General features: G+C 42.8%; 1 protein-coding gene across 1 annotated transcript in view; it reads left to right on the plus strand.

Moving 5' to 3' along the window:
• Positions 1-23,030, plus strand: part of PIK3C2B (phosphatidylinositol-4-phosphate 3-kinase catalytic subunit type 2 beta) — a 149,393-nt gene extending 126,363 nt beyond the window's left edge. Inside the window, exons 29-33 of the mRNA XM_040423991.1 lie at positions 768-885; positions 6,461-6,542; positions 9,812-9,918; positions 13,464-13,589; positions 21,388-23,030. Of these exons, the coding sequence (XP_040279925.1) occupies positions 768-885; positions 6,461-6,542; positions 9,812-9,918; positions 13,464-13,589; positions 21,388-21,576 (622 nt within the window). The 3' untranslated portion in view covers positions 21,577-23,030. The remainder of the gene's footprint in view (positions 1-767; positions 886-6,460; positions 6,543-9,811; positions 9,919-13,463; positions 13,590-21,387) is intronic.
• Positions 23,031-23,850: the final 820 nt, after the last annotated feature.

Below are 23,850 nucleotides of genomic sequence, written 5' to 3' on the forward strand. Positions count from 1 at the left end.
ATCACACTTGTAGCACACTGCAGAGGCATTTGGCATGTCATTGATGTTTTTTAGGATGAAGGCCCATTATGGGTAAGGTTTTTACCCCAAAGGCTGTGGCATCTAAAATTAGGGAAAAGGATATGAACTAATACAAGTTGGGTGAAGGATACTTCCTAGAGCTTCCTTAAAGTGACCCATTACTAACACTTATCCCCTTTACTGTGAATAGGGTATAAGTGTCTGATCAGCAGGGGTCTGACCGCTCGGGCCCATGTCAATCTTGAGAATGGTGGCAGTCGTACATGGCAAAGTAAGCATAAAACTTGCCAAGAAAGTCTTATTGAACATTATTTTTTTTTATAGCTTTAAAGAAAGAAGGGAAAGGGGGGGGGGGGGCAAATGAAACTTCTACATTTGTTAAAGGATCAAATTAGGTTCAGGAGGGAAGTGTTTATTAAGAAGAATCCTAAAGTGAGAACCACAATGTGGTTGGAAAGTTCTTGGTAAGTGAAGTTAGACCGGACTGGGATTAACATATAACAAGGAAAAATAAAAGAGAAAAATAAAAATGGAGTAATATAAGCGCAGACTAGATGGATGAGTTGGTCTTTTTCTGCTGTCATTCTTTTGTGTATCTTAAAGTTCTGATCATCCCAGCTGGACATTTTAGCCTGAAATGGACCGCACTTCTCTTTTTCCACATACGTAATCAATTCACTGACTCAATTATTTTATGTCTCATGTTATTGATTTTCTGCTAATCTGGCTTTCCTTCTTTTTCTCAGTTTCCCAAGTCGCTTTGTTATTGGTCGTTCTCGCGGAGAGGCCGCAGCCGAGCGCCGGAAGGATGACTTGAATGCATATATTTGGCACTTGATCCATGCTCCCCCTCAGGTGGCTGAGGTGAGACCGGGATTTAGCTTTGAGAGATGGGGTTCAAGTTACAAAATCTATTTCTGTAATCGTTCCAGTCTGAATGTAAAATGATCTACGTACTACGGAATAAACAGAAGAGGATCTAGTAGAGGTTTTCATACAACATATTTCATCAGAGCACCCTTGTAATACAGAAAGAAAGATGGCCAGCAGCTAAATCTACAAGAATTTTTTAAAAACAGTCTCAGAACAGTGTAAAATAACAAAATATGTAATACTCCTCTTACCCATTCCAACACTTCCCAGTCACTCACTGTTCCTGTGCCAGCTCTTCCCAGTCCCTAGTCTTGCCTTCCAGGTCCTTACTGACACACAGAACTGACCGCCCGGCCAATCACTGGCTTCTGCGGCCAATGATTGGCTGAGCAGTTATTTTTTTTGATAAAAAAAAAGTTAATTGGCTGGACAGCCCCTTTAAAGTCTGTGAACACCTTCAGGGCCATTTTTTTAGGATTGCATTTGACTCATTTTGGAGTAAAAATAAATAAATAAAAAATTCAATTGACCTTGAACCTGTCATCTGGATTTTGGGTATAGAGCTGATGACATGGGCTTCTAGATGGCCGCTAGCACATCCGCAATATCCAGTCCCCATAGATCTCTGTGCTTTTATTGTGTCAAAAAAAACTAGATAAATCAGGCTACTAATGTTTCCGGAGCCCAGCCACGCCCACTGTGAAGGAGACCAGCACTGCCCCGCATACTCCGAATCTCCTCCTTGCTCGACGTCACAAAGCTAGAGCGCCGTAATCTCGTGATGTGCGAGCTAGCGCATGCGCAGTGTCTGCATAGTGTTCCTTCCCTGTGCTGGCAGGAAACGAACTGCACATGCGCTAGCTCGCGCATCACGAGATTACGGCGCTCTAGCTTTGTGACGTCGAGCAAGGAGGAGATTCGGAGTATGCGGGGCAGTGCTGGTCTCCTTCACAGTGGGCGTGGCTGGGCTCCGGAAACATTAGTAGCCTCATTTACATATATTTATATATATATATATATATATATATATATAAAATAGTTTTTTGGACACCATAAAAGCACAGAAGGCTATGGGGAATGGATATTGCGGATGTGCTAGCGGCCATCTAGCAGCTCATGTCCTCAGCTCTATACCTAAAATCCAGGTGACAGGTTCCCTTTAAAAACATTTTTCAACAGTTTTTATCTATGAATTTCTAACCGCTCACAGACACTCATTCAACGGGAATCTGTGGCCAGCGATCTCCCTATCCAGCTGTTTGCATAGACACATAGCTGTAGTTCGCCTGATTAAAACACAGTTTTTCTTTTGTTGATCTGAAGCTCCGTTCCTAAGTTATGATACTTTTTCTTAATATGCAAATGAGGCCTTTGGTGCAATGACGGCATTAGTGTTGCTCTTGTTGCACCCAAGCACCACTCGTTTCTATGGCTAGCCCTTTCCTGGCTGCTTTGTCACTGCCTGGCCCTGTCAATCAAAGCAGCCTATGCAAACAGTTTGATAGGGAAGTCGCTGGTGACAGGTTCCCTTTAACTTATTCATATCAGTTTAATAAGAATTTAGCTAAAATGAGTGTTGCACAGTCCATTATGGGAAATCGCGCTCTTACCCTTAACCCTCTAGGACAAAAACTGTTGAAAATTTTTAATGGACTAACTGAAAAAAAAGATTTTTAGCTCTAAATAAGTAAAATGCGTGCATAAAAATTTCCCCCAAAGGTATTCATACCACATTTTTCACAAGTTTTTTTTCAGAAAGCTCCTTCTGTTTGTGTAGTCACCTGAAATGTCATGTAATTAGATGCTGGCGACAAACAAGAGTGCCTGTTGTATGTCTAGATAGTTGTTACAGTTTCATGGAAGTTGATCTGATGAAATCATGTGTCATACACAGAGTCCATATGCAGTAGTTTCAATGGTAGTTTGTTGCTTTTATTTTCCTTTTTGCTCAAGAAGTATGAATTAGCTTATACTTATACTGATCTGTAGCCATATGGGCTTCAGATGGAAGAATTTAACACATTAAATACAGTATTATCCTGGCCGGCAGAATGCCATTAGCATTACAGTAGTTTTTAATAGAATCCTTTGGCTGCAGTTAATTAGACAAAATTGCTTGGGTGTATTTAGAAATTGTGCGGTGAACAGATTTGACCCTCTTTATAGGTTTGGAACAGGGATTAAATTTACGTCCATCCTTCACCCTAAGTTCACACTTGCGCGTTTTACAGCGCGTTCGAACGCGCTGTAAAACGCATAACCAATGCAAACCAATACTTCCCTATGGGACTGGTTCACATTTTCGCGTTTTACAGCGCGTTTGAACGCGCTGAAAAACGCCTGACGCATAAACAAGTTCTTAAGCTTCTTTGGGGCGTTTTGTCGCGCGTTTGCGGCCATAGGACACTGCTGTCAATCACACAAACGCTCGTAATACGCGCGTTGACTATGAACAAAAACGCGCGTTAAACGTGCATATCAAATACGCTCAGGTCTGAACCCAGTGTCAAAGCACCTCTCAGTGTGGTAGATGTGCAGACAGGGGCAGATTGGCCATAAACCTTAGAGGAAAATTCCTCGGCGGGCCGAAGCCCAGGGGGCCACCCAAGCCCTCCTCTCTGCCGCTGGCCGGCTACATAATGAGCTCTCAGCGGTAATTAATTGATGGCCACCACAGAAGGGCAGCTTTTGGGGTTACATTGTGTTGCACTGTGGTATATGTTCCTGATGGGATGGTATTTTGCACTATGATATTGGTGACCCCGCCTATTTGTGTTGCCCCGTGTTCTGTCAATTCATACCCCCCTACAATATGGGGCCACTTTTAGGATTTTTTTTCCAATGCCAATTTAAGTTTCCCGTCCGCCCCAGTGTCCAGAGGCAATTCATGCATTTGAGAATTAGGGTTGTTCCATTTCCTTGTAATTCACAAACCTAAGATCAGATCACCATTGTAGGCAAAGTATCCATTGTGAAAAGCACCTTTATCATACCTTTTCTGTATGCAGCAGTGATATATAACACATGACTGTTGTAACTGGCTGCCGACAAAATGCTGAGGTGTCTGTGCTCTTGTAAGGTGCTGGTTCTCCTTGCGGAGATTCTTCTGCTGTGGTATCTGTGGTCAGAACAGGTTATGGTTATTCACAATGGACATGTTCTATATCCCTTAGAGTTCAGAAATCACAGCATGCAAAACCATGTCTGTGGTCAGTGTGAGTGAGAGGGGGTTGGGGCACAGGTTTATGGTACTCGGAGAAGGTAGGTAGGTAGAGAAAGAAAGCATGCTTCACTGGGAACACCCACTGGCTTCAGAGCTTGCAGCTTCATGTGCAGGTATGTAGGTGAAAGCATATAAAAGACGCAATATACGAATCTGTGCATACACGTACAGAAGAATTCTTGGGAAATGTAATATCATTACTATATAAGTGATTATATATGTAGCAGAATCTGAAACATGTATTGGGAATGTATTATGGGGGCTAATTGGTTTGGGAAGTTTTGCTATATGCATTTGTGACCATCTTTGATTTGGGATAGATATTTGGATGCAGATTCCTAGTTTTCATCTGTGTGCACATTAATATGTCCTCTAGATAGCATTGTTTACTGCATCAAAAAACAAATTCAAACCCACAATGGAAGCCTTATTCACATAGGTGGGATATTTTGGGTTGCCCCCATAGCCTAGTGGTCATTTTGTAGATATGATCCTTTTATTCCCTTTTATTTCTGCAGGATATAAATAATGACATATTTGGGAAAGTAAACTTTTTGGGAAACTGTTCAAACATTATTCTGTATTTATTATTTCAACCCTTTCTGTTGCTACATTTAGAGTAGTTCTGCGAATCCCTGATAAGAGGTTAATAATTCACTGCATTAGCCTTCTGGCTCCCGCTGCACCTGTCGTATTGTTTGTTCTGCTGTAATCCTACCCAGTCTATCTACAATCCATTAGTGGGAACCGGGCTTATTATTTCCCTTATGGCTCCATAGGCCTATCGTGCATGGCAGCTTTCTGCTGTTCTTATAGACTCGCACTCCCCTAAATACATGAGATCCAACCTAAATGCATCTCTGTTTCCTGTGTAGATGGTTGTCAGTGTACAGCCTTTTGGAAACTTTGTCTCTATGGTCACCGAGTTTGTTTAAAGGGAACCGATCATGTTCCTTATGCTGCCGTTTCTGAGAGCGGCATGGTGTAGTGACAGACGCACTGATTTCAGCACTCTGTAATCTAGGAGTTAGCATGAAGTCGTTTTTTAAGAACTCGCAGGTTATTCTGTGCAGCGCATGGCGTGAGCTTTGCAGAAAGGAATCGTATGTATTCATGATATAAGGACTTACCTCCTCCCTCGGGCCACTGAATGACAGGTTTCTATGTATTCTGTGCACATAGAGAAACATGCCAATCAGGGCAAGATTAAGGCCGCATATCATGAATACATCAGATTCCTCCCTGGCCATTGCGTCTTAGGCCTGCATTACACCAATCTGACCAATAGTTGGTGTGTATGACGAAAGATCTGTGTGTGTAATTGGCCATCTGACCAGTGATTGGTCTGTTGGTATAATACTGCCCTACTACGTAGTGAAAAACTACTCCTAAATGAAAGACTACTAAAATCAGTGTATCTGTCACTATAATACTTTATACTGCCCTCTGAGAGGGCAGCATAAGGTTACTTTTACACTAGCGTTAAAACCATCCGGCAGGCTGTTCCTGCAGAGGCGTTCATTGTATCCGGCACAACAAGCAAAAGTTTTTGTTTGGCCGAATCCTGGCACTTATGCCTGGATCCCCACCAGGTTATATTATAGTCAAGGGCCCTGGGGGTGGTTCGGCTGTTTCCAGCTATGCTGGATACTATGAACTCCAGCAGGCTGTTCCTCTGCCGGAGCAGCCTGCCGGATGGTCTTAACGCTAGTATGAGACTAGCCTAAGGGGCCAGACAGATTCCCTTTAACCTTTTATTTTGACATGTTCTCCTGAAGATTGTTTCACCCAATGAACCAGCGTTTTGTTCATTCATCGGGAGATTGGCGGCACCTTTCCATGGACAGATTATCAGGAACGGGACGAGCGTTCGTATGATTGTTCGTTCCCGATAATTGGGCCTAAAATCAGGCTGTGTAAATCTAGCGTTGGGGTATGTCAACACAGGACTGAAACGCTGCAAATTGGGTTGTACCAGCAAAGTGGATTTTGAGAAATCTCATAGACACAAAGTGAAAAAAGCAGCATCATAAACTGACCTACGGGGTGGATTTGAAATCCATAGGATGTCCATTTATGCTTCAGATTTCCACCACAGGAATACACAGGGTGAAATTCGCAACCAATACACATATAACAAACAATTTTTGACAAGGATTTGTCACAGAATTTTCCACTGCAAATTATGTCCCATGTAGACATACCCTAAATGTATCACCTTCAGTGTAAAGCAGTTATACAGCTGGTAGACCATTGCTCAGTATGCTGCCCTTTGACAACATAATGGTTAGTGAATTGTTTCTTGGCTTTTGTATACATAACCAATTGTGTCTTCTTCTACAGTGTGATCTGGTTTATACCTTTTTCCACTCCTCACCTCGTGATGAAAAGAATGTGAGCAACACGGTAGCACATAGACCGTCAGGTAAAATCATCCTTTTTTTCTTTGACATGTTCTTCTGTCAAGATGATTTTACTTCCCATCAGTGTTACTTTAAATTAATCAAAGTGAGTCTGTTTCCGGGAAATTGACTGTTAACTAGACACAATGGGGTATTTACCATTCCCCCTATGTTAGTTTTCAGTCGTAAAAAGGTTGCAGCCCTCGTGTTTGCGACTTTTAAAACGCCATTGTGGCCAAATTTAAGTGCAAGTGGCATTTCTGTGACACCACTTTCTTGAGAAGGGGGTGTGGTGGGGCAGGGCCAAGGGGCCCGGTATATTTATTTTCTGTTTTTCTGGAATAAAAGAAGACTGAAATCTACGCCATCTCCTAGCTGGGGTAGATTTCAGTTTAGACGCACGGACTGCTGGAGGATGTGCCTAAATTGTGGCAAGGAGTGCGCTTCTGCATAAATTAGGCGCGTCCTCCAGGCAGCACAGGGGATATCATAGACCCACATAAAACGCCAGTTTATGATAAATTACCCCCAATGCTTTGTAGGGCTAGCTCAGTTGAATGTAATGATACCTTTCACTTAGTGATCCTTAAAACGACTTTTAATCTATGTGCAAATTAGCAGTTAAGTGCACTGAGGGTGGTCCCAAACCACTTGCACCCTCTGCTTCCCTGCCAGTCCCCCCCCCCCCTTTCTTTGATTGACAGAGCCAAATTACTGCATGGTTATTGCCCCTGGCCCTATCAATTAAGAAGGGAGGGAGGGGCTGGCAGAGGAAGCAGGAGGAACAAGGGTACACAGAATGGCTTGGGCCACCCTCGGTGCACTTAACTGCTCATTCGCATATGGATTCAAAGTGTGCAAAAGCAATGGATTGCTGAGTGAAAGGTATCATTACATTTAGCTCCAGCTGAGATACTCCTTCAAGATGCAGGTCAATATTTTGTGGAGCTCACACATTTAAAGGGCTATACACTATAAGAACGAAAGTATGATGGCACCCTTCCCAATTATTCATTTCAGGTGTTTCAGTTACACCCATTGCAAACAGGTGCATAAAGTCAGGGCACACAGAAATACAACCGCCATATACAAACAATAGTAGCAGTATGGCTCAGTGATTTTAAACTTGGCACAAAGCAAGCTCCATAAAGCCATGGCTTGACGAGTTACTGTGGAGGAACTTGACTGGCCTGCACAGAACCCGGACCTCAACCCCATCAAAGAGCTTTGGGATGAATTGGAACTCTTTCTGTGTGCCAGACCCTATCATCCAACATCAGTGACTGACCCCACAAATAAAAATTTTGTTTTGCTGCATGGGCACAAATTGCAAAATTCCACTCCAATATCCTGTCAAATGCTTTCCCACAACAGTGGAGACTGTTATAGCTGGCAAAGGGGACCAAACTCCATATTGATGTCCATCGTCCCCCCTCCTAATGCAACATTATGAGGATCACAAATGAGGCCCTTTCTACCTACTTTCTGGTCTTATGAATTTCATGCTTTTACTGCAAATATGTAATATTGCTTATTTTCATAAAATATACACTAGAGGAAAATAGAAAAAAAAAAGACTTGGTAAACTTAATGTGCTTGAACTGAGATTGACAAAGTACAAACTACTTGTGGTGCTTGGTGAATGATCACACAAGGTGGTGCAGCCTTTATTTTGGGTACTGCAGCAGGGTATATATTGAGCTAGATTAAAAAGATCTTTTAACAAAGTCTATAAAAGATCACACCGGTCCTTCAGGATATATTGGTTCAGTCCTGTAAAGTAGTGATGTTCCTGAAGGGTGTTCAATATATTGGCATGTGAAAAAATCCAATAAAGTAAATAGGTCCTATTTACTTTATTGGATTTTTTTCACATGCCAATATATTGAACACCCTTCAGGAACATCACTACTTTACAGGACTGAACCAATATATCCTGAAGGACCGGTGTGATCTTTTATAGACTTTGTTATATTCACTGAACTTGTTGAATGACCTTTTTGAACAATTTAATATCAGCCGCATTCTCTGGGACGCATTGATCCTATTTATCATTGACCATCCTTATTATATATCCCAGTTCAACCAGACCTCATCCCAAATAACGACCACAATTTGTCACTTTACTTTACCAGTTTTATTTACCTTTTATTTACCTTTCATTTACTTATTGTTACATATTTATTCTTAACAAATAACATTTTAATCAACAATAATAAATACCTTTTAGTTCAAACCAAATGCGAGTGTGCCATCACAATTCTTCTTTTTAATCTTACAAACCCCTACGGTTTTTAGGTGTACCGGTGATTGAGCACCTCTATCCATATTGACCAACTGGTGAGCCACAGAGGCACTCTATTCTATATGTTGAGCTAGGGTCATATACTATATTACTGGGTGGCATCTCCCTTGCTGCAGTACAGGCTCCACTCTGCAATGGTAATAGTCATACAGATCCTGGATATCCTTCTGTGGTCTGTTTCAACTGTGACTCGTAGTTCAGCCAAAGTGGTTGTTGGGAGATCCGTTGCCCCATACAGCCCCAGACATTCTCGATGGGGAGATATATGACAATTGTGCTGGATATCCAGGAGAGCACGTTGTGTAGTGTGGTCAGGGTGTGGGTGTTTCTTGTTGAAACACTGCATCTCCACACTATGCATGATGGTAGTAGGTGCTCTCCAGCCTTCCTATTCACCCTGATGCAGTAATAAATGGCAAATAATAGCGTTAAGTGATGAAAGCAGGTTCTGCCTTGGCACTAATGATGGCCATATCAGAGTTCACAGGTGGGCTGGAAAACGCCTACTGCCATCCTGCATAGTACAGAGACACACAGGACCAACACCAGGTGCCATGGTTTAATGCACCATTAGCTACCATGGCCTCGTATTCATGGAGGTAACTACATGGAATCCAGCAGCTCCCCAGGCCAGCTCAGTGCTCAAATCTGTCCCTCATCAAGAATGTCTGGGACTGGATGGATCGAAAGATCTCCCATGGACAGCAGACACCAACCATCTAAATAACTGGTCCAAGTTGAAAGCACTTGGAATGACCTCTCGCAGGAAGATATCCCGCACATGCAGAGTGGCAGCCTGTATTGTAGCAAGGGGAGATGCCAACCAGTAGTAATGTGACCCTGCCTCAACATATACCCTGCTGCAAAGCCCAAAATAAAGTTTATACTTTGTCATTCTCATCTCAATTGTAAGATGTTTTCCAGGTCATCTTTTTTTTCTTTTCCAGAAGTGCATTTATTAAATATACCTTTTCATTTGTGTTTTAGATGCAACATGGGCCGTTCCAGTGGGTAAAGTTGGAGGGGAAGTCAAACTCTCCATTTCCTATAAGAATGAACAGCTGTTCATCATGGTGATGCATATCCGTAGCCTGGTAAATTCACATCGTTTTCAATATTATTACAGACACCATACTTCCCTAAAAAATAAACCTCGGGCCAAGGGGAAAAAATGCAGGTGTCCGACCCCCACCAATCAGATACTGATGACTATCTCCTGAGGAGAGGTCATCAGCATAAAAATCTCGGAAAACCCTTTTAACTTTTATTGTCGTTTTTAAAAAAAGGTTCTATGTGTAAAAAATGCTGTTTTCTATCATAAGATTCTCATATTTTCATCTTTTTACTGCTATGAGGATCAGCCTCTGGGACACCTGCCCAATATATTCTTTGAATGCCCTTACACACACTTCTGATTAAGACTTGAAGGGGTTGTCTCACTTCAGCAAATGGCATATATCATGGAGAGAAAGTCAATACAAGGCACTTACTAATGTATTGTGATTGTCCATATTGCTTCCTTTGCTGGCTGGATTCATTTTTCCATCACATTATACACTGCTTATATCTAGGGGTTACGACCACCCTGCAATCCAGCAACGGTAGCCATACTTGCACACTATAGGAAAAATCTCTGACCTTTGCACACTCCCACTGTCCTGGCCACCAGAGAGGCTGCACCTTTTTCCTATACTGTGCAAGCACGGCCACAGCTGATGGATCGCTAGTTGGTTGTAACGCCTGGAAATGAGCAGTGTATAATATTATGGGAAAAATGAATCCAGCCAGCAAAGGAGGCAATATGGACAATCACTATACATTAGTAAGTGCCTTGTATTAAATTTGTCTACGTGATAAATGTCATTTGCTGAAGTGAGACAACCCCTTTAAAAAACTAGTTTCCCCCAGACATGTTTCGCCACCTCCGCAGGGAATGGGACACAGTAAAGCATAGCCATATAGCTGCAGAGGTTTCGAAACATATTGGGGGGGCACTACTTTGTTATGTCTTAATCAGCCTGGTGTGTGAGGGCATTCAAATAATATATGGGGCAGGCATTCCGTCATCCAGTTCCTTGCTATTAAATTCCTGGCCGCCATAAAAAGTCAATTGACCGTCAGTCTACAATAAATTGTGTGAGATGAGGAAATCGCCATTGCATGATATAATATCACTGTAGTGTGACCTTTTTACATTTTCTATAAATTTCACCCACAAGCCAAATATCCCTAGCTTTTTGTGAGTAGTGTATGTGGTACAATCTCAATAATACAGACTTTAAAGCCTAGCTGTGGAACAATAAGGTTTACTCTGTGAACTGGATGTGCCAGGCATACAGTCCCCTGTGGTTCTACTAATGTTGCTCTTTAGTTGCACAGCCAGGTAAATTACATCAGCTGCTTTTCTATGAGTATTGCATTGTGATGACGACATATAGCGGCAAGACGAAGCAATTCACGGGGGTATAGGCAGTGCCAGTGAAGGAGAATGTGTGACCTTACATTGCAACATTTTTATCATATTACATTTAAATGTCCGGGGAATAAAAAATTGCACCTGTGTAAGTAAAGACAACAACTGTACAGGTGATACAGAGAATGAAAGTAACAGATTTATTGGGTATTGTACCATTGTTAGGCCCTAAGGGTATAAAAATACTTTCCTTATTGTTAACGTAAAAAATTTCAAGTCCTAGACTCAAGATTGGTAAGTTTTACCTGTACTGATACATTGTAGAAAACTGTCAGTATAAGGTGTGCTGCGGTTTAGTTTGACCCCTTTGCAACATATGATGTACTAGTACAGGGGTCGGCAACCTGTGGCACGCTTTCTGCTGGCACGCGAGCTGTCACCAAATGACAGCAAGACTTTTCAGTCTTGTCGCCATTTGTTGGATGCCCCGCCGCCACGCTGTACCTCTGAACATAAAGATCTTCAGACGCGTCATGAACGCTACTGTACCTCGCCGCTGCGCATCTCCTCCTTTCAGGACTGCCAGAAATGCTGCCAGAGGTATTTAAATGTACTGAGCGTTTGTGTGTGACCAGATTGCAGAGGGAGGGGACTCCCCCTGCCTCTCTATTGGCCCCCCACGCTGCAATGACAGGGGGGCGATGGCTTCCGTGGCAACCCCAGGCCACGGAAAGGCCTCAGGGTCTGCCATGTGCGAAAGTCTTCTCACAGGCACACTGTTAGTGTATTACACTGATAGTCAATGTAGTACAATACAGCATATATTGTACTACATTGAAACAGGGATCAGACCCTGAAATGTTGAAGTCCCTGTACTGGGACAAAAAAATAAAAGAAAAAAGAAAGTGTTTTAGAAAAATTTAAACTAACGGGTCCGACAGACATTCTGGTGCATGCTGCGGCTTGTGTCCGTACGATCCTCCCCTTGCAAAGTCACTGGAGTAGGGAGCGGAGCAGTAAAACTGGAGTAGCATTACTAGACAAGTGTGAGGTTTGCTCCAAAATGGTGTACCCACTGTGTACACTGTTGTGTTGTAAAGGATTTACACATTTGAAACTGTAATATAATAAATGTGAAAGGAAAGCCCAGGGCGTCTTTCCGGATATAAAATTGCTTCTTGAAACTGAATTATATGCTAGTTACTTAAAGGGCATCTGTCAGCAGATTTTTACCTATGAAACTGGCTGACCTGTTTCATGTGCACTTGGCAGCTGAAGGCATCTGTGTTGGTCCAATGTTCATATGTGCCCGCAGTGCTGAGAAAAATGAAGTTTTAATATATGCAAATGAGCCTCTAGGAGCAACGGGACCGTTGCTTTTACATTTATAGGCGAGGGTGCAGCAGTTGCAGAGAGAGCTGAGCCACTAGAAGTTAAATTAATGTCCCCGTTGCTCCTAGAGGATCATGTACATATATTAAAACTTGATTTTTCTTAGCAATGTTGACACGTATGAACATGCAGGGGCGGACTGGCCATAAACATTACAGGGAAATTTCCCGGTGGGCTGATGACCAGGGAGCTGGCCAAGCCCTCTTCTCTGCCTCGAGACATAATGAGCTCTCAGCGGTTATTAACGGTGTGAGAATCAGGTACTCATGCTGTTGCCCGCATCTAACCTCCTAAGCTCCCTGCTCCATTAATCAGAGACAATTGGAGAAGGAGGAAACAAAATGGCAGCTATTGATGGCCACCACATAGGGACAGATGGTGGGGCAGTTTATTGTGCTGCACTGTGGGATTTGGTTCTGCTGGGACGGTATTTTGTGCTATGGTATTTCTGATCCTGCCTACTTGTGTTGCAGTGGCTTCTGTCAATTTGGACTTTTTGGATTTTTTTTTCCAGTGCTACTTTAAGTTCCCAGTCCAGAACATGGGACCAACACAGATGCCTTCAGCTGCCCAGCGCACATGCAGCAGGTCAGACAGTTTCATAGCTACAAATCTGCTGACAGATGCGCTTTGAAGAGCTGAGCAAAAATTGAAATGCTTTGTGCTATTGTTGGAACAGTAAAGGAAGGCAGGATTCATCTTCTCCGTGTATTGTCTTTCTGCACCTTGTTCTCCATATAAATAGTTCTAAAACATACTATCTAGAATGTTTATTCAAAAGTCCACACAGTGTTTTCTCTTCCCTTCTAATACTGTATATTTGTCTCTGAGCAGCCCCTTCAGGATAGCAATGAGCCAAATCCGTATGTGAAGATCTATCTATTACCAGATCCACAAAAGACAACAAAGAGGAAAACTAAAGTGGCAAAGAAAACGTGCAACCCAACTTATAATGAAATGGTAAGTACTTGCCTAGATGTGCTTACAAGCTGTAATTCCCTGTCCTACCTCCATGGAGATAAGGCTGGTGCCTTTACATGGTATGTGGCACTTTATATGGGTATAAGGTACCATTCTCACACAGATCTTGGTGCTGAGGGGGTTGAAAGGCTCATCTGCTCATAAGAGGACAACAGTACTATAAATGGCACACAATGGATGGAGTACCCTGCTTCAGATCTTGCATTGGTGCTTAACATCCTATTCTCTTCAGTGGACACTCAGAGCAGTGTGAAAGAGCTGGAAACTGCAAAACATTAGAAGCTTCTTAAAACGCCTCCCCCTATATGTACGCAGACATACTATACAGTACCAGACCACTGACACTACAGAAAGTGCTACCCAGCTTCCCCAGGTGCCCGAATCCCAAGTTTGTATATAGGGATTTGTCTGTAGAGCCAGAAGGGATTTCACACTGTCTAGTAAAACTTGACATTCATCAGTGTTGGAGACTGGATTACAAGTCTTGTGGAGTTGTACATACTGTCCATATAATGTTACCCATACATAGAGTAAATAACCCAGGTTTCCCATGAACCTGAAATTTAAAATATGCCTAGCTGTGGCACTATTTAGGAGTAGGAAAGGGGCTTTATCTTGGTGGATTTAGTATTCTGTAGTCTATTTCAGTTCCACATGTTGGTAAGCCAGCTTTCATAGACTTTGAAAGCCAAATCTGCCTAGCTATGGCACTGTTTAGGAGTGGGAAAGGAATTTATCTTGGTAGATTTTTTTTTGAATCAAATCGTTTTTATTAAACAATAAATACATATTATAACATAATACAATATGTTGACTTTTTCTTCTTTAAATTATCCACGATGCAGATTCAGTGAACAACAATACTCATAAGTATATCACCACTCAGTATTGACATGAATCCATACACTACATATACCTTTGCTAAAACATATTATGGGCAAAAAAAAAAAAAAAAAAAAAATTACCAGAAACTTGACCTTTCCAAACTCCCTCCCCCCCTTACCCTACCCTAACCCCCCAACCCTAACATTGGTCTTGACCATCACATGACTATATAACCACGTGGGTATGAGATAACCATTCAGTCCACATTTTTTCAAACTTCTGAGGGCACCCTCTCTTCACAAACACCCCTTTTTCGAGTACCAGCATGTCATGCACCTTCCGTTCAAACTCACTCAGTGTGGGCGGACTCCCCTGGATCCACCTCATAGCGATCAGTTTCCTGGCCACATATAGCAATCTCCCCGCAGCTACCCTAACCGGTTCATTTCCTCCAATTTCAGACACATACCCCAGAATACACACCTTAGGATCTTTTTGAATTCTTAATGTCAATTTACTATTAATCATCTCTACAACTTCCTCCCAATAATTAGCAACTACTGGACAAGACCACAACATATGTAACAAGTCTGCACCATCTTCCATACACTTTGGGCACTTGTCATCACCTCTTACTCCTATCTTTTTCAGGAACACCGGTGTTTTGTACACTCTGTGTATAATAAATAGTTGGGACAGTTTGCCCTGTTCACTTAGAGACACCTTGGGGACTGCTTCTAAAATATCTTCCCACATATCCTTAGACATATCCCCCACGTCAGCCTCCCACTTTTTCATTCTTGAAAGCGGATATCCCTCTAAGAATTTTTCCATTAGAAGAGCGTACACCTGTGATATTAACCCTCTTTTTCCCCCTCCCGACGGAAGAACAAGCTTATGGACCACCTCCATTTGAGCTATCACACATCCCTTCCGCATCGTGACCCCAAGGGCATGTCTTATTTGAAGATATTTATAAAACCACTCCTTGGGGATATTAAATTCCTGCTGCAGGCTTTGAAATGACTTACATGTCTTGTCCTTAATTAATTGTCCAATTCTCGTCACTCCATAAGTTTCCCAGTTCCTAAGTCCTGGTATGGCCAATAGTTCTGGCAACAAGTGGTTCTTTCCAATAGGTGAAAGTTCACTAATACCTCCCACTCCTCTTAGCAGCTTCACTTTTGCCCAAACTTTTTTCATGAGTTCAATCAGAGGAAGTTTTTCCCTCCCTGCATGCATTCCTAAACCTTCCAGAATGCCCATGAGGTCACGACTGCCCAGCCAATGCTGCAATATCTGCCCAGTCATATCTGGTGCTTGTAGATCAATCCATCCCTTAAAATGCTGACATTGGGAAGCCAAAAAATAAATCCATGCGTTAGGGACAGCTAGGCCCCCTTCCGACTTAGAATACTGCAATGTCTCCAGTTTGATCCTAGCCTGTCCATACTTCCAAGTAAGATCTCTAAATATAGAGTGAATTTTCTTAAATCTATCCAGAGGGATCCAAACTGGAGCATTATTCAGTATATATATCAGTTGGGGCATCATAACCATTTTTAAAAGGTTAACTCTACCTACCACCGAAAGAAAGAGCCTACACCATGACCTCACTTTAAGCCTAAAAGTAGCTAGCAAAGGGGATAGATTTAGTTCTTCAAAATCCGCTAGTCTCGGTGTTATATGTAATCCCAGATATTTAAATTTATCCACCCAGGGCACCAAACTATCTACTTGTCTGCCTACCAGGGCCTGCCCGTCAATTGGCATCAAAGAGGATTTCTGCCAGTTTATCCGTAGTCCGGAAAAGCTACCAAATCTGTCAATCAATGCCATGGCCGCATCCAGGGACGCACCAGTATCGCCCAAGAAAAGTAGGGTATCATCAGCGTACATAGCCACTTTATTATGCAGTTCACCATATCTAAACCCCTCTATACTTGTAGATAAGCGAATATGCGCCGCCAACGGCTCTATTGCAAGAGCAAACAATAAGGGCGACAGTGGGCATCCCTGTCTGGAACCCCTGGCGAGGGGAAAACAGTCTGATAATCCTCCATTAGCTCTAATTCTCGCCTTAGGGCTAGAATACAGAACCTGTACCCACTGAATGAACCGTTCACCAAAGCCCATAATTCTCAGGACCCCCCACAAATACCTCCATTCCACACTATCAAACGCCTTAGTGGCGTCAAGCGCAAGCAAGGCCCTGTCACCACCATTATCCGCCGGAATATTTAAGCTAGTGTACAGCCTACGAAGGTTAATAGCCGTTGATTTTCCTGGCATAAATCCCGTCTGATCCGGATGTACTATGGTCAGAATTACCTTGGACAGCCTGTTCGCCAACACCTTCGCCAGTAGCTTAACATCAGCCGTGAGAAGTGAAATTGGCCTGTAGGAATCCGGTATTTTAGGATCCTTCCCAGGCTTAGGCAAAACCACAATTATAGCTTCCTGCATCGAATGTGGTAACGAACCTGCCTCCAATGAGTGCTCAAACACCTTAAGTAATTCAGGGAGTAATATCCCCTGTAGTTTTTTGTATATCTCTACTGGGAGACCATCAGCTCCAGGGGCCTTACCACTTGCCATGTCCCCAAGTGCAGCTTCCAGTTCCTCTAGTGTAATCGGCTCCTCTAGCCTCTCTCTATCTTCTTCTGACAGCACCGATAACTGCGCCTCCTCTAGGAAATCCTTCAGGGCCTCATCAGAACTAGATCCAGTGGAAGTATATAGAGATACATAGAAGCTTTTTAAAATTCCTAATATTCCTTTTGTGTCCTGACAACTGTTCCCCCTGTCATCTCTCAACTCCTGAATACAAGAGGAGCCTCTCTGAGCCTGCGAGACCACTGACAACAAATGACCCACCTTCTCTCCTTCCTCAAAAGATCTCTGACGGTAAAAGCTTCTCTTTCTATCTGCGGCCTGTACCAGATGACATCTCAGCTGCTCCTGAGCAACCTCCAGCGCCTCACTACTAACCATGGTGGGGGATCTACTAAACTCTCTCTCAGCCTCGGACACTAGTACATGCGCCTTGACATCCGCCTCTCTGGTCCTGGATTTATGTTTGTTGATTTCTTTCATCAGAACTCCCCTCAGAAATGCTTTCATGGCGTCCCATACACCTGGTATCGAAGCCGACCCTGTATTGATATCAAAAAATTCCTTAATTTCCATAGAAATCCCAGATAGGTCACCCAACACATTCAACCAATGAGGATTACACTTCCACAGCCTCGGTCCCTGTCTGAGCACCCCCAGGCACAAGTCAATCTGCACCAGAGAATGGTCAGACAACGACCGAGGATGATAAACAACATCCCTAACTAGTGGTAGCATTATGTCGTTAACAAGGGCCAGATCTATACGCGATAGTGAATGGTGCGTGGCGGATCTACATGAATATTCACGCTTATCCGGGTTACGCCGTCTCCATACATCTTGCACTCCTACCTCACCCAAAATATTCCTGAGAGCCGCACTCCCCGGTGAACCACCTGCTCCCTCCACCCGGCATCTATCTAGGGAGTCATTCATCGTGCAATTAAAGTCCCCAACCAACAGCCACGGCAGCCCAGGGAAGTCCGCCACAAAGCCCATGATCTCTCTTATTAATGGGGAAGCAAACGGTGGAGGCACATACACAGACACCAGCACCAGCTGTATTCCATCCACCTTACACACCACACACACATACCTGCCCTCAGCGTCCACACACTCCTGCATATGTTCATACCTGATACTCCTATGCACAATCATACTTACACCTCTAGAATGAGAGGAATGAGTTGAATGTAACGCATGGATCACCCAATTTTTATTCATCCAGTGTAAATTTTCTCCTGTCAAATGCGTTTCCTGAAGACAACATATAGCCGGCTGAAACCGCCCCAGATACTGAAAAATACACTGTCTTTTCCGTGCTTCAGCCATCCCTCTCACATTCCAGCTTAAGATTCTAATCGCCTGTGACATGGTAAAATTTTTGACCATATTTGAATCTCACACCCCATTCAGATAACACTCGCTCATAGTTCAAGACCCTAACCTTCCCCCCCAACCTTTTCCCTACCCCCCCACCCCCCTCCCTCCCTCTCATACTCAGGTTACTGTAGCTGGGGAAACCTTTCCCTTCCTTATCCACTTCCCACATTAAAACAAGGCAATCCGAGAGCAACATGCCCTTCAACCTACAATAAGCATAACAATTTATAACACTTTTCCTCAGGTAGAGAATCCTCCCCACAACTGAGAAATACATTTTACTATCATTACCGCCTGCTCCCTCCTCAGGAACTACCATTTGGTAGCATTACATAATACACTCCCTAACTGGTGCAACATTTAAAGCAATCCTAGAGTGTAAATGCATATATAACTTGAACATAAGAAACGTATATCTGCCTCCTTCAAGTGTCCAGGGCCCCACTTCTCAATTGTCGCTCGTGGACGTCCAGCCACTGCGTCGCCTCCTCCGGATCTTCAAAAAATCTGGTGGATCCCAATGCCACCACACGCAGTTTAGCAGGAAACAGCATAGCGTACTGGACTTGTAGAGCTCTCAGCCTTTTCTTTATATCCATAAATCTGCTTCTCCTCCGCTGCACTTCGTTGGAATAATCCGGAAATATGGATACTTTCACCCCATTCAGGACCATCTCCTCATTGTCCCTAGATTGTCGCAGGATAGTGTCCCGGTCTTTAAAATGGAGTATCTTCGCCAGTATGGGACGGGGAGGTCTGCCAGGCGGAAGCGGCCGCATGGGGACTCTGTGCGCCCGCTCCACCGCATATAATGAGGATAGACCTTTTTCATGAAATAATTGGTGCAGCCATTTTTCCACAAATTCGGTGGCATTATCCCCCTCCGTCTTCTCTGGCACACCCACAATCCGCAGGTTATTCCTTCTGGACCTGTTCTCCAGGTCATCTGTTTTGGCGTATAACGCCGCTATATCTTTAGCAGATGATTTTGCCGCCATTTGCATAGGCTGGATAACGTCCTCAATAGTGGACACCCTCTTCTCCAATTCAGAGGTGCGTTCTGTGATTTTATGTAAGTCATGCCTAATTAAAGACACGTCTGACCTCAGACTGCCAACCTGTACTGTAAGCACCTTCAGTGTGCTGTTACAACTGGCCACAGCGGCCATAATATCTTTTAGAGTAGGCTCTGCTCCATCCACAACTTTAGGGCCTACCGCGTCTTTTGCCGGCCGTGCAGGGGTTAATGGCGGCCAATTTACCGCGTCCAGGGTCTCCCCGTCGGTGGATTCATCCTCTTGTCCAGAGGAAACCTGAGCGTCCATCTCCTTCTCCTCAGCCCAGTCTCCCCCAGCACTCTCCGTGCGAGCAAACCTGCTCAGCTTTGCGGCAGCCGTCTGTCTCGTCTTGGGCTGTAAGGCCGGCCCCTCTTCTTCCTCGGCGCCATGCCGACTCTCCTCTGGCCTGTCACAGCGCGGCCCTTTACCGGACTTTCTAGGCATGTCGGGACTCAAAAGATCAGCACCACACTCTCCTGACTCCTCTCAACCACCAGGTAGGCAAGGATCTGCGAAATAGGGGGTTGCTACCACTCTAAAATCAGGATGTCTGCAGGAGCTCAGTGCGGTGCGACCTACTCCATGCGCTCTCAGGCCACGCCCCTATCTTGGTAGATTTAGTATTCTGCAGACTCTATAACGGCTCCATATGCTGGTGACGCAGGTTTCCTGGGACCCTGAATGGCAATTCTGCCTAGCTATGACATTATTTGGGACTAAGGAGAATAATTTATTTACGTAGACTTATTTAGCGGTCCCTGGCATAGGTCCGTATCATTTATTTATTTTACTCACTTATATAACGCAAACATATTCTGCAGCACTTTCACATTATCATAATCACACATTATCATCATTCATTTTCCACCTGGTTTTCCCAGAACCCTGAATCACAAAATTGTCTAGCTATGATACAGTATGGAGAATTTGTCACTGGGTTTTTAACGCTGCCTTTCCAGGCTCCTGGCTAACAAATCCTTCTAGGTATTCTACAATACTGGGCATTAACTAATTTATAAATAGGCTGAACTGGCATTCTGCAGTCTGGGAAAGCTGGGTAACAATCTCTGCGAGGTGGTGATGGGGGCATATTGGTTATATAAAATACAATGTTGCCCTGATATCATATGGTACCAGGGGAACAGAATCTGTTGTCACCAATGCAGCTCTACAGTGTTGTCACTGAGCTTTTCCAGGACCCTGTACAGCAAGTTAGTCTAGCTACATGAAGGGATTTATCAGGCAAATTTGGAATTCAACAGTCTGAGAAAGCTGGATAACAACTTCTGCAGAGATGTAATGGAGGTTACATTTGGTACATAAATTCTGTATACACTACATCCATAAATATTAATATAATATCAGGACAACTGTGAGTATATACTCTATATGTAGTTTGGTTTCCAGCATACCACCACATGCTACCCAGCTTTTGAACAGCTGCTGAAAGGCAAATCTGCACGATTATGCATTGAAGCACGGAATTATCACTGTATAGCTAAGCAGATTAGCTATTCAGCTGTATGCACTATGGCCAGTTATGTTACCAAATCTATGTTGTACTATTAGTAACTAGGAGATTCTTTCCAAGAAAATGGCCACACTAACTGTGTAGACAAAAATTATGCAGACTAAACCCAGCCCCCCTCCTCCTATACTTCCTGGCTCTCGTGCACTAGCATCAGAGGGGAAGATTACATGGCTGCAGCCTGAGAGAACAGTGCACTGATTTTCTGTTGTATTTTTCATGGTCTGCAATTGTGACATCTGACGAAACAAGAGCAAATAACAAAGACACATAAAGGAGATTACGTTACATTTTGTTGGTTGTTTTTTTTTGTTTGTATTTTGGGTGAAGTGGCCTTTAAGCTGAGAAAATATTTATTTTTATTTCACAGTTGGTGTATGATAGGATTCCTAAAGGAGACCTTCAGCAACGTGAGATTTGGCTGACTGTGCTCAGTGAAGAAGGATTTTGGGAAAATATCCTTCTTGGAGAGGTTACCATTCGACTTCGAGATATAGACCTCAGTCGGGAGAAGATTTGCTGGTTCAAGCTTGGTTCTGCTAGCCAAATGGCTAATTAAACAACACTGAGTAATTCAACCCTCGCATGTATCACCGGTATGGTGACTGCTCTGTACAATGCCTTGTTTTGTTGATAAGGTTATTGTAACCAGAAACGAGCTCAAGGAGTTTTCATTTTAATTGACAGCGGGTATTAATATATATTATATTTTTTTCCAAGGGAATTCAAGAGACTGCAAATAATTACTGTCTTCCTTCTAAAGAAGGGTTTCAGGCGAAGACTGGAAAAATTACAGTATGTTTAATAAGTTTACCTTGTGTCAAGGGAAGCAGTCTAATACAGAATTAGCTTAAATTTACCATTTTGTTTGGGCTTTTTTTATTTTATTTTTTGTGAGTGGAGCTGGAGCATAGGTTCTAGTAATGTAAATGGATTTGTCCATGACAAGGAGCTACATGAGCATGAGGAAGCCTAAATGTCCAGGAGGTTGCTCTGAAACTTAGCCCTGTGCATCCTGGAGGGTTAAGACAGCATTACTAGTGCAGATCGATCTAAGCACCTTTTTCATGCAGCTGTATTGGAGTTATACTGTATGTATTTTGTTTTTACTCTTCTTTGTTTCATTTACCATTCTTGTCATTGTATTTATTTGATTCCTACAGCTAGGTCTCCTCTTGGTGCTGTTCCTGCATAGCAATTTTTTTAACCTAACTAAAATCCAGTCTTGAAGGAAGTAAAGCAGTAACAATATATCTAAATATTAACAAATAAGAGGACCAATGCCCACTGTACCTAGAGTGACATATATAAGAGAATGTTTGTATAAGGGCTTGTAGTTCTGTTAAATTATTATTTGGCTTGAAGATTGTATATTAGCCATAGGTCTCTGTTCTTTTATTATACCATCCGGGAAACACTTGAATCTATCCTTCTCTGACTTTATGGTTCGCCTTCATGAACCACATTGAACACATGGTAATCACCCAGATGGACTGCTTTAGTTTTAGATGTATGAAGAAAAAAAAATATGTCAGTATATATAAGTACATGTAAAAATAATATTGTGTAGTTAGAAACAAGGGGACCATGCAAGGGATCTCCATAGTGGTTATGTCTTTGCACAGGCCAGTGATTGCACTCATAGGATGCCAAGAAATTTTATTGACTGTTATATAATATTCTTACTGAAATTTTGTACTTGAAAGAATTTTCAGAATACTGGGGACACAAAAAAACATGAAAAACCTTCACAGTGCAGTAAAGTGTCTGCAAATCAATCTCTCTAAAACATAAAGAAACCTGGGTATCACTGAAGTTGGCGCCTGTAATGCTCATGCAATGAGAATTTGGACTCCTGTATGCTGTGCACCTGTACAATTAAGAATTTGCTTCCCAAGGAGAGCTGTGTTTGAGGGCAGTGGTTCGCCTGCCCCTGCCCATTACTGACCACTAATGCAAAATTTATGACTGTGTATGTGCTGAATAAATGAAGCTGTTCTGATTATAACTTTATTTCGGCAGTCTTATGGATTGTATTCTTGTGTAATCTTTTTTTATATGACATATGGCCATTGAAGGGGCTGTCCAGGATTAGGAGGAAAAAAAGATTCTGCTTATTTTTTCAAGAAGCCTCTGCTAATGTGATTTTTCAAGAACAGATTAGAGTGGTCCCTCAATTTACAGTTTTAATTGATTCTGGGACGAACATTGTATGTTGAAACCATTGTAACTTGAGTCTATAAGTTTATGGAAAACTAGTAATTGGTTCCAAAGCCCAAAAATGTCATCTCAAAAAAAATTGAAGATGCACTGTAAGAAAAATAAGCAGATAACTAAGACAGATAAAGCAAGTCCTTACATATAACTGGAATAGATGATGAAAGCTGTAACTCGCTTTCTATGATGAGCACAGGGGCTTCTTCAGGGTCCTATATAGCATACAGTATACCAGAAAAATTAAGTGGCGTCGTCCTTACCTGGCAACTAAAGGAGCAGCTCATCCTAGTAAATAGAGGGCAATACATAACATGCAGTACCGAACGGTTCTATAAAGAGGAGCTACAAGACAACCAATACAGACGTTTTACCAAAAAATGGTCATGTTGATTGGTTGGATCTGAGTCTAATGGTGGATTTACATGTGCTGAGGAGCGGCCGTTTATAGGGAAGGTATCGTTTCTTCCCAACATTAAATAGACAAGACGTGGCACTCTTATCTATTGTGGACTGTGGTGCTTGTTGTGCTGGCTTCCCAGCCAGAATCATACATTGAAGAGATAAACAACAGCACTCAATAAAGAACTATGTTCTGGTTATTTGTTGGCAACTTCAC

This window comes from Bufo bufo, chromosome 3 (assembly GCF_905171765.1).
Source record: "Bufo bufo chromosome 3, aBufBuf1.1, whole genome shotgun sequence".
Taxonomy (NCBI): domain Eukaryota; kingdom Metazoa; phylum Chordata; class Amphibia; order Anura; family Bufonidae; genus Bufo; species Bufo bufo.